Below are 11996 nucleotides of genomic sequence, written 5' to 3'. Positions count from 1 at the left end.
TTTCTAGTTCTTCTTACTATTGTCTGTCAGCACCGCATCCACTTTCTCAGCTCAGAAATGTAAGGCCAGCACATTCATTAGAGCCAAATACAGGCAGTGCTCCATCCATGGGGGGTGGAGGCATGTAGGCACACTCCTCCCACACCCTAACTGTCATTTAGACAGGCAGAAGGCACAAGAAGCAGGGTTGGATTTACCTTTAGGCCCCCTAGACATTAGCCTAGTGCCCACCTAGTGTCAGGAGCCCGAAATGCTGCCTGCAGCTCCAGCTACTGGAGAGTGATGGGGAGGGAGGTAGGCGGACCGGCGGCAGACTGGCTACTTTTTAAGTATTTTCCGGCGTACAAGACGACTGGGCGTATAAGACGACCCCCCAACTTTTCCAGTTAAAATATCCTCAATCTTCCCCCCGCAGCGTCCTAAAACTCGTCCTCCCCAACATCATCCAGCTCCCCCTAGCGTCCTCCCTCGCATACTTCAGCTCCCCCCAGCGTCCTCCACCACCCCTCCCACTCGCCTGCTGCGTCCTCCGGCTGCTTAGGTTGCGGCACCAATAAAATTAATCACTGACCACCAATGAGCCTGTAACGCTTTAAAGGGGGCCTGGCCGTGATACAATTTCTAAGCATGGGCCCCCTTTAAAGCCGTATGAAGCAGCCGGAGGAAACAGCTGGATGCAGCAGGCGAGCGGGAGGGGTGGTGGAGGACGCTGGGGGGGCCATTCGATTGTCTGGGCCCTGCAAGCAAGTACCCGGTGTATAAGACTTTGGCACATATTTTTCGGGGTTAAAAAGTCGTCTTATACGCCGGAAAATACGGTATATATATTTTTTAGAGGGGCTTAAAAAGCACTACCATGCCTAGGGCTCCATTTAGTACTAATCCGTCTCTGAGTGCAACTTTCCCCCCTTTAGTGCTCTAGCATTTGCGCCATAGGGAACTTTAAATGACCCTTTTTGATACCCTGGCCCCACTTTCACAAAAATAAGTTATCGATAGTGCCAAATAGTGTAGATTTTTATAATACTCAATGGTGGAATTAAGATTAAGCTGATGGAAATTCCCCTAGGCTGGAGCCCACCAGGTCCAACCCTAAGAATCAATCACCATAATCATTATAAAGAATTCCTTCCTTAAAGAAAGCTATCCAGCCTAATAATGTATCCTTGTCTTTATTTCAAATACAGCACACCCAGTAAAAACTAGGTGTTTTTTTTTTTGCTCAGAATGCCAGTTTTAACCTCACTATCACCACTTCTGAAACAATAGGTGGACTTGTCATTTCACTGGAATTTGTACATTGCTTTGAGTACTTAAGGACATTCATTTCCTATGGGGTGTTAGTGCTTAGTGCAGGTCATCAGCTGTGCTGAGCCCTAATACCTTTCCAAATCATTGATCGCTAATGCAAATGCATGTGGGGATTATCGATTCAGACAGTTAAAATAATTTGTGAAATCAGAGACTATAATGCTTTTTATGTGAGGTACGTAACAGGTTAGCCAATAAACTGGGCCCATTTTTGCTGTAACGAAAACTACATTGCAGATTTATATCCGTTTCCTCACCCCAAAATCACTCAGGATATAAACCCTGCAAGTAAATAAACATAGGTATCAGTTTTATTATCTGTATGCTGTACATAACCGTGGCTTAAGGTCTTCTCCTGATATCCCCACCTATGTGTGGGCGATATCGGGAGAATCCAGGGCCAACGATCGAATTATAACAATGGGTATAGGAAAAGTCGCTCTGGGGACCGCCTCAACGAGCCTATGCGGTCCCCGATCTGACTAGATTTTTTAACCTGCCCGATCGAGATCTGGCCGATTTCAGGCCAGATATCGGTCGGGCAGGCCCGTCGGTAGTGCCCATACATGGGCCGATTAGCTGCCGAATCAGTGTAAGGGACCGATATCGGCAGCTAGAATCAGCCCAAGTATGGGGACCTTTATACCCTCTATCTGGACTTCTCCTTTGATAAAAACAAAGCACTGTACCTTTAAGAATGCAATGGACATTAGAATTTGTCAGTTATGAAATGAAAGAAGAAAAACAAGGGGTTAATAGGCTGTGACCTTCAGACTGTAAGGATAGAACTGGAATATGGCTTAGGCTGGGAGAATTTTTAGGGATAATATGGATGACAGGGGCTTTTAATTGGCATGAGTTGTTCTTGGTGCCCGTGGGTGACGCCTCTTCCTCCCCCCCACACCATACACTTACAGGAGATTAGAGGTAGATGATTATCCTCGGTTTAACGAGGGTCTGCGGAACCCGCTGGCTGAATCATTGGGACTTCACAATGCAGCTGGTGTGCACCTTCCTGCTCCTCTGTGCTCTCACTATACAGAAAGGTAAGTGGCAATGCGTAGCCTTAGAGCAGTTACTTGCCCTTTATATCTCAGGACCCACTTTTTGTTTCCCACTACACGAACACAATCTTAGATATTACTGACTAGTGCTAGTGAATGACCTGCTCCATTGTTTCACAAGTCAGAACAGATAGCAGAAAAAGGTACAGGTATGGGACCCGTTATCCAGAATGTTCGGGACCTGGGGCTTTCCGGATAAGGGATCTTTCTGTTGTTTGGATCTCCTACCTTAAGTATTTTCAAAAGAATCATTTAAACATTAAATAAACCCAATAGGATTGTTCTTCCTCCAATAAGGGGTAATTATATCATAGTTGGGATCAAGTACAGGTACTGTTTTATTATTACAGAGAAAAGGGAATCATTTAACCATTAAATAAACCCAATAGGGCTGTTCTGCCCCCAATAAGGGGTAATTATATCTTAGTTGGGATCAAGTACAGGTACTGTTTTATTATTACAGAGAAAAGGGAATCATTTAACCATGAAATAAACCCAATAGGGCTGTTCTGCCCCCAATAAGGGGTAATTATATCTTAGTTGGGATCAAGTACAGGTACTGTTTTATTATTACAGAGAAAAGGGAATCATTTAACCATGAAATAAACCCAATAGGGCTGTTCTGCCCCCAATAAGGGGTAATTATATCTTAGTTGGGATCAAGTACAGGTACTGTTTTATTATTACAGAGAAAAGGGAATCATTTAACCATGAAATAAACCCAATAGGGCTGTTCTGCCCCCAATAAGGGGTAATTATATCTTAGTTGGGATCAAGTACAGGTACTGTTTTATTATTACAGAGAAAAGGAAATCATTTAACCATTAAATAAACCCAATAGGATTGTTCTTCCTCCAATAAGGGGTAATTATATCTTAGTTGGGATCAAGTACAGGTACTGTTTTATTATTACAGAGAAAAGGGAATCATTTAACCATGAAATAAACCCAATAGGGCTGTTCTGCCCCCAATAAGGGGTAATTATATCTTAGTTGGGATCAAGTACAGGTACTGTTTTATTATTACAGAGAAAAGGAAATCATTTAACCATTAAATAAACCCAATAGGATTGTTCTTCCTCCAATAAGGGGTAATTATATCTTAGTTGGGATCAAGTACAGGTACTGTTTTATTATTACAGAGAAAAGGGAATCATTTAACCATTAAATAAACCCAATAGGGCTGTTCTGCCCCCAATAAGGGGTAATTATATCTTAGTTGGGATCAAGTACAGGTACTGTTTTATTATTACAGAGAAAAGGGAATCATTTAACCATTAAATAAACCCAATAGGGCTGTTCTGCCCCCAATAAGGGGTAATTATATCTTAGTTGGGATCAAGTACAAGTACTGTTTTATTATTACAGAGAAAAGGGAATCATTTAACCATGAAATAAACCCAATAGGGCTGTTCTGCCCCCAATAAGGGGTAATTATATCTTAGTTGGGATCAAGTACAAGTACTGTTTTATTATTACAGAAAAAAAGGAATCATTTGTAAAAATTAGAATTATTTTCTTGTAATAGACTCTCTGGGAGATGGCCTTTCCATAGTTCAGAACTTTCTGGATAATGGGTTTCCGGATAACAGATCCCATACCTGTACAGAATTCAATAGCTCATACATTTACATACATCTTTAAATCCACTGTAAATGTTGGCTTGCAACATCGTTTCAGGAGTCAGAGCCGGCGGTGCAGCAATGTAAACCAACAGATACTGCTTTAGTATCAGTTACCTTTACAAATACCTTTAAGGCTTTTTAAAATATGTAATGAATGTGTAGCTAAAAGTTTTTATAGAGGATAGAGACAAATATAAAGCAGCAGATAATGAGGAGGTAGATGGAGACAGAGAGTGATTCAGTTGTGAATCGGACACTCCGAGAGGGCTCTGTTATTCCTTTGGCCAAGCAATTATATATAAGTTGAGGTACAGGTATTGGATACCTTAAGTATTTTTTTAAAGACCTGTTATCCGGAAACCCGTTATCCAGAAAGCTCCAAATTACTGGAAGGTCATCTCCCATAAACTCCATTATAAGCAAATAATTCTAATATTTAAAAATGATTCCCTTTTCTCTGTAATAATAAAACAGTACCTGTACTTGATCCCAACTAAGATATAATTACCCCTTATTGGAGGCAGAACAGCCCTATTGGGTTTATTTCATGGTTAAATGATTCCCTTTTCTCTGTAATAATAAAACAGTACCTGTACTTGATCCCAACTAAGATATAATTACCCCTTATTGGGGGCAGAACAGCCCTATTGGGTTTATTTAATGGTTAAATGATTCCCTTTTCTCTGTAATAATAAAACAGTACCTGTACTTGATCCCAACTAAGATATAATTACCCCTTATTGGGGGCAGAACAGCCCTATTGGGTTTATTTCATGGTTAAATGATTCCCTTTTCTCTGTAATAATAAAACAGTACCTGTACTTGATCCCAACTAAGATATAATTACCCCTTATTGGGGGCAGAACAGCCCTATTGGGTTTATTTAATGGTTAAATGATTCCCTTTTCTCTGTAATAATAAAACAGTACCTGTACTTGATCCCAACTAAGATATAATTACCCCTTATTGGGGGCAGAACAGCCCTATTGGGTTTATTTAATGGTTAAATGATTCCCTTTTCTCTGTAATAATAAAACAGTACCTGTACTTGATCCCAACTAAGATATAATTACCCCTTATTGGGGTATTTAGAAATATTTATATATAAAGAAACAGAGAAAATTCAGCAAGAACCATGGACCTTACGTTGTATGCCAATTGTTAATAATTATTACTATATATATCAGTAATATCCAGCCTGTAGCCCTACATGTGGGAGTGGTAGTTGAACAGCTGCAGGTTGAACTTTTTTGTGTGAGGTTGAACATGCGTGTGTGTGTGAGGTTGAACATGCGTGTGTGTGTGAGGTTGAACATGTGTGTGTGTGTGTGAGGTTGAACATGTGTGTGTGTGTGTGAGGTTGAACATGTGTGTGTGTGAGGTTGAACATGCGTGTGTGTGTGAGGTTGAACATGTGTGTGTGTATGCGTGTGAGGTTGAACATGTGTGTGTGTGAGGTTGAACATGCGTGTGTGTGTGAGGTTGAACATGTGTGTGTGTGAGGTTGAACATGCGTGTGTGTGTGAGGTTGAACATGTGTGTGTGTATGCGTGTGAGGTTGAACATGTGTGTGTGTGTATGCGTGTGAGGTTGAACATGTGTGTGTGTGTGTATGCGTGTGAGGTTGAACATGCCTGTGTGTGTGCAAACTCCTCCAGCCGACACCTCACGGTATGTAAGTGCATGGGTGTGCAAGCATGTAAGGTATGCACCCGTGTTACGCTCAGCCATAACCACAGCCCTAAAAACGGTAATTGCTGTTTTTGGAAGAGCGGTGCAGTTGGTTCTGGGATGAGCTGTTTTGATTCGGTCAGTATTTATTGTATCAACAACATGGGATGGCATGGAATGTGGCGCATTCCTCCCACGCCAGCCGTTTGTTTATCGTGTCTCTGTCATGTCCCCAGGCAGGGCCTTACAGTGTTACACGTGTGTGGGCTCCAGTGACCAGGACTGCAACCGCCAAGGAACTCAGCAATGCCCCCAAGAGTCAGACGCCTGTGCCATCATGCGCGGCCAGTCTAGTGAGTATGAGCCACAGTAGCTCCACCTATACAGGCATTCATGCTTTATACACATGTATGTGCTGGAGAGACCCCTTTATTATACATCCCGCTATTAATGTGTTCTTCCCTCCTGCTCTGTCCTCCCTGTCTGTTTCTCCCTGTGCCTGTAACTGACCCTCTTACTCTTCCTCCTCCTCCTTCTCTGTCCTCCCTGTCTGTTTCTCCCTGTGCCTGTAACTGACCCTCTTACTCTTCCTCCTCCTCCTTCTCTGTACCTCCCTGTCTGTTTCTCCCTGTGCCTGTAACTGACCCTCTTACTCTTCCTCCTCCTCCTTCTCTGTACCTCCCTGTCTGTTTCTCCCTGTGCCTGTAACTGACCCTCTTACTCTTCCTCCTCCTCCTTCTCTGTACCTCCCTGTCTGTTTCTCCCTGTGCCTGTAACTGACCCTCTTACTCTTCCTCCTCCTCCTGCTCTGTACCTCCCTGTCTGTTTCTCCCTGTGCCTGTAACTGACCCTCTTACTCTTCCTCCTCCTCCTTCTCTGTCCTCCCTGTCTGTTTCTCCCTGTGCCTGTAACTGACCCTCTTACTCTTCCTCCTCCTCCTTCTCTGTCCTCCCTGTCTGTTTCTCCCTGTGCCTGTAACTGACCCTCTTACTCTTCCTCCTCCTCCTGCTCTGTCCTCCCTGTCTGTTTCTCCCTGTGCCTGTAACTGACCCTCTTACTCTTCCTCCTCCTCCTTCTCTGTCCTCCCTGTCTGTTTCTCCCTGTGTCTGTAACTGACCCTCTTACTCTTCCTCCTCCTCCTGCTCTGTCCTCCCTGTCTGTTTCTCCCTGTGCCTGTAACTGACCCTCTTACTCTTCCTCCTCCTCCTGCTCTGTCCTCCCTGTCTGTTTCTCCCTGTGTCTGTAACTGACCCTCTTACTCTTCCTCCTCCTCCTTCTCTGTACCTCCCTGTCTATTTCTCCCTGTGCCTGTAACTGTCCCTCTTACTCTTCCTCCTCCTCCTGCTCTGTCCTCCCTGTCTGTTTCTCCCTGTGTCTGTAACTGACCCTCTTACTCTTCCTCCTCCTCCTTCTCTGTACCTCCCTGTCTATTTCTCCCTGTGCCTGTAACTGTCCCTCTTACTCTTCCTCCTCCTCCTTCTCTGTACCTCCCTGTCTATTTCTCCCTGTGCCTGTAACTGTCCCTCTTACTCTTCCTCCTCCTCCTGCTCTGTCCTCCCTGTCTGTTTCTCCCTGTGTCTGTAACTGACCCTCTTACTCTTCCTCCTCCTCCTTCTCTGTACCTCCCTGTCTATTTCTCCCTGTGCCTGTAACTGTCCCTCTTACTCTTCCTCCTCCTCCTTCTCTGTACCTCCCTGTCTGTTTCTCCCTGTGCCTGTAACTGACCCTCTTACTCTTCCTCCTCCTCCTTCTCTGTACCTCCCTGTCTGTTTCTCCCTGTGCCTGTAACTGACCCTCTTACTCTTCCTCCTCCTCCTTCTCTGTACCTCCCTGTCTGTTTCTCCCTGTGCCTGTAACTGACCCTCTTACTCTTCCTCCTCCTCCTTCTCTGTACCTCCCTGTCTGTTTCTCCCTGTGCCTGTAACTGACCCTCTTACTCTTCCTCCTCCTCCTTCTCTGTACCTCCCTGTCTGTTTCTCCCTGTGCCTGTAACTGACCCTCTTACTTTTCCTCCTCCTCCTTCTCTGTACCTCCCTGTCTGTTTCTCCCTGTGCCTGTAACTGACCCTCTTACTCTTCCTCCTCCTCCTTCTCTGTACCTCCCTGTCTGTTTCTCCCTGTGCCTGTAACTGACCCTCTTACTCTTCCTCCTCCTCCTTCTCTGTACCTCCCTGTCTGTTTCTCCCTGTGCCTGTAACTGACCCTCTTACTCTTCCTCCTCCTCCTTCTCTGTACCTCCCTGTCTGTTTCTCCCTGTGCCTGTAACTGTCCCTCTTACTCTTCCTCCTCCTCCTTCTTTGTACCTCCCTGTCTGTTTCTCCCTGTGCCTGTAACTGACCCTCTTACTCTTCCTCCTCCTCCTTCTCTGTACCTCCCTGTCTGTTTCTCCCTGTGCCTGTAACTGACCCTCTTACTCTTCCTCCTCCTCCTTCTCTGTACCTCCCTGTCTGTTTCTCCCTGTGCCTGTAACTGACCCTCTTACTCTTCCTCCTCCTCCTTCTCTGTACCTCCCTGTCTGTTTCTCCCTGTGCCTGTAACTGACCCTCTTACTCTTCCTCCTCCTCCTTCTCTGTCCTCCCTGTCTGTTTCTCCCTGTGCCTGTAACTGACCCTCTTACTTTTCCTCCTCCTCCTTCTCTGTACCTCCCTGTCTGTTTCTCCCTGTGCCTGTAACTGACCCTCTTACTCTTCCTCCTCCTCCTTCTCTGTACCTCCCTGTCTGTTTCTCCCTGTGCCTGTAACTGACCCTCTTACTCTTCCTCCTCCTCCTTCTCTGTACCTCCCTGTCTGTTTCTCCCTGTGCCTGTAACTGACCCTCTTACTCTTCCTCCTCCTCCTTCTCTGTACCTCCCTGTCTGTTTCTCCCTGTGCCTGTAACTGACCCTCTTACTCTTCCTCCTCCTCCTTCTCTGTACCTCCCTGTCTGTTTCTCCCTGTGCCTGTAACTGTCCCTCTTACTCTTCCTCCTCCTCCTTCTTTGTACCTCCCTGTCTGTTTCTCCCTGTGCCTGTAACTGACCCTCTTACTCTTCCTCCTCCTCCTTCTCTGTACCTCCCTGTCTGTTTCTCCCTGTGCCTGTAACTGACCCTCTTACTCTTCCTCCTCCTCCTTCTCTGTCCTCCCTGTCTGTTTCTCCCTGTGCCTGTAACTGACCCTCTTACTTTTCCTCCTCCTCCTTCTCTGTACCTCCCTGTCTGTTTCTCCCTGTGCCTGTAACTGACCCTCTTACTCTTCCTCCTCCTCCTTCTCTGTACCTCCCTGTCTGTTTCTCCCTGTGCCTGTAACTGACCCTCTTACTCTTCCTCCTCCTCCTTCTCTGTCCTCCCTGTCTGTTTCTCCCTGTGCCTGTAACTGACCCTCTTACTCTTCCTCCTCCTCCTTCTCTGTACCTCCCTGTCTGTTTCTCCCTGTGCCTGTAACTGACCCTCTTACTCTTCCTCCTCCTCCTGCTCTGTCCTCCCTGTCTGTTTCTCCCTGTGTCTGTAACTGACCCTCTTACTCTTCCTCCTCCTCCTTCTCTGTCCTCCCTGTCTGTTTCTCCCTGTGCCTGTAACTGACCCTCTTACTCTTCCTCCTCCTCCTTCTCTGTCCTCCCTGTGCCTGTAACTGACCCTCTTACTCTTCCTCCTCCTCCTTCTCTGTCCTCCCTGTGCCTGTAACTGACCCTCTTACTCTTCCTCCTTCTCTGTACCTCCCTGTCTGTTTCTCCCTGTGCCTGTAACTGACCCTCTTACTCTTCCTCCTCCTGCTTCTTCCCCTTCAGGTTATCCCTTCCCCCATACAGAAAACATTTCATTTTGCATTCAATCTCAACATTTCTATCTCAGGTCTATTCCCCTCTGGATATCTTCCTTTTCCAATTTCTCCCTATGGGACAACCCAACCCAAAGTTAAATCTTTAGCCATTAGAGAAGCCACAATGAATGAATTCGGTATTCGGCCGAATCCCTTACAATGGATTTGGGGGTTCGGCTGAACACAAAAAACTGGGTTTGGCGCATCCCTAGCCCCTAACTCTTACTCCTGCCTTGGTCTATTGTGCATTCTGTCTGTCCTGCTTCTTTTCTTATTTCAGTCTATCCTGCTTCTTGACCTGCTCCGTCCCTCTTAAGTCTATCCAGTTTCTTCTCCATCTTAAGTCTATAGTCTATCCTGCTTCTTCTTTCGGCTTCTTTTCCTACTTTACCCCACTTCAGTTTACCATGGTTCTTCTTCTCCTTTAGTCTATCCTGCATCTTCACTCTCCTTTAGTCCTATCCTGCTTCATTGTCTGCTCTGTTCGTTTCCAGTCAATCCTGCATTTCCCCCTTCAGTCTACCTTGTTTCTTCACCTGCTTTGTCCTGCTTCATGCTTATTCTCCTGCTTATTGTTTCAGTCTATCCTGCCTTTTTCACCCACTTTGTCCCCCTTCAGACTACCTTGCTTCTTCTCTACCTTCAGACTATACTGCCTCTTCTCTACCTTCAGACTACCCTGCCTCTTCTCTACCTTCAGACTATCCTGCCTCTTCTCTACCTTCAGACTATCCTGCTTCTTCTCTACCTTCAGACTATCCTGCCTCTTCTCTACCTTCAGACTACCCTGCCTCTTCTCTACCTTCAGACTATCCTGCCTCTTCTCTACCTTCAGACTATCCTGCCTCTTCTCTACCTTCAGACTATCCTGCCTCTTCTCTACCTTCAGACTATCCTGCTTCTTCTCTACCTTCAGACTATCCTGCCTCTTCTCTACCTTCAGACTACCCTGCCTCTTCTCTACCTTCAGACTATACTGCCTCTTCTCTACCTTCAGACTATCCTGCCTCTTCTCTACCTTCAGACTATCCTGCCTCTTCTCTACCTTCAGACTATCCTGCCTCTTCTCTACCTTCAGACTATCCTGCCTCTTCTCTACCTTCAGACTATACTGCCTCTTCTCTACCTTCAGACTATCCTGCTTCTTCTCCCACTTTAGTCAATTCTGCTTCTTCTCCCACTCTCACCCACAACATCCTGTCCAAATATTTGCCCTCTCCTCCTTGCCTAGTCCCTTATTGTTCCCCTCTTAGTCCCTAACTGCTTCTTGTCTAAAGGACTCACTACCCTCCCCTCCATGTATCAGGGATTCCCCTTTCTCTTGCAGGCCTCCTCCCTGATTCACATAATATAGTTGTTTAATAGCAATACCAGGTTTGTGGGACAGGGAGCCCTATAAAGATTTTGCTGTGGGGCTCATCAACCTTTTGTTATAAAGCAAACAAAACACTGACATGGATGAGCCTCTAGCTAAGGTGATGTAAGTTTGACCTGCTGATTGGCTAATCTAGAAAATAAACGGTAATCTTTTGCCAAATGTTAATCCTTTAAGTAGAAATCCTATTGCTGTGAGAGAATTAGTGCCCTGCTGTTATTCATGGCGATTACTCCTTTCCATTTGCAGGCGGAGTCATGAAGTCCTGCTCCTATAAGTCATTCTGCGACCGAGCCATGCGCGACGGTAACAGGGCGCCCGGAATGCGCGTCCAATGCTGCTTCTCCAACAACTGTAACAGTGACAGCAAAGGGTCCGGCAGCCAACTCAGCGCCAGTGGTGTCCGCCTCCTACTCTCTGTGGCGTTGGGTTTCTGCCTCCTATTCATCAGCTGAGGACTGGGTCGGATTGGCCTACCAGAGTACCAGACGATCTCCAGGTTGACCCCAGCCAAGGACAATTCCCATCAGCCCTTCCTTATTTCCACCCTAGGTCTATAGCTAACTGTCATGAGAGTGGGCCCTCAGTGTCAGGTTCCCTGGTATGCCCTAGGTCGCCCAGTCTGTGGAGTCTCCCAACATACTGTCCTCTTCTGCTACTGGACTTACATGATCCTACCAAGTCCCATTCCAAAAACAACAACTGAGATGGTTAGAGGCTTCTCTACAAAGAAAGCCATAGAGATACATATACAACTATCCAGAAAATCAGTAACTAAACCACAACTGTTGTTTGGCTTCTCCTGACCAAAGGGACTGCATAGAACACGTCTTATTTACTTACTGTTCCAAAAATATATGAACAAACCATGAATGAGTATAATGTTACATAAATAAAGTTATTCATTCTGAAATGATCAAACAGTCGTTCTCAAGATGATTCAAGGCATCCATGGCCTCACTACAATGGGAATCAGGGGAGCTGCTGCCATGGGGCGAGCTGGGAAAGGGGGCGGGGCTGATGTTCTAGATTAGGAAAAACATTAGGAACCTCAAATAACTTTTCTCACAACTTCCCTAACCAGAAGAACATCAGCCCCGCCCTCTTTCTTTCTCCTGACTACTTCATGTTGGAAAAGTGACCAGCAGGTGGCGCTGT

At 45.8% G+C, this 11996-nt stretch overlaps 1 protein-coding gene across 1 annotated transcript; it reads left to right on the top strand.

The window, feature by feature from the left end:
* The first annotated feature begins 2227 nt into the window (after positions 1-2227).
* On the top strand, positions 2228-11761 carry LOC101730888. The gene is made up of 3 exons (XM_004915806.4): positions 2228-2357; positions 5907-6023; positions 11088-11761. The coding sequence occupies exons 1-3, from the start codon at positions 2243-2245 to the stop codon at positions 11291-11293; spliced, it is 438 nt and encodes a 145-aa protein (XP_004915863.2). The 5' UTR covers positions 2228-2242; the 3' UTR covers positions 11294-11761.
* Positions 11762-11996: the final 235 nt, after the last annotated feature.

The sequence above is a fragment of the Xenopus tropicalis genome, chromosome 7 (genome assembly GCF_000004195.4).
Source record: "Xenopus tropicalis strain Nigerian chromosome 7, UCB_Xtro_10.0, whole genome shotgun sequence".
NCBI lineage: Eukaryota > Metazoa > Chordata > Amphibia > Anura > Pipidae > Xenopus > Xenopus tropicalis.
The sequence above is the reverse complement of the archived record's forward strand: the minus strand, read 5'-3'. Positions and strand labels throughout refer to the sequence as shown.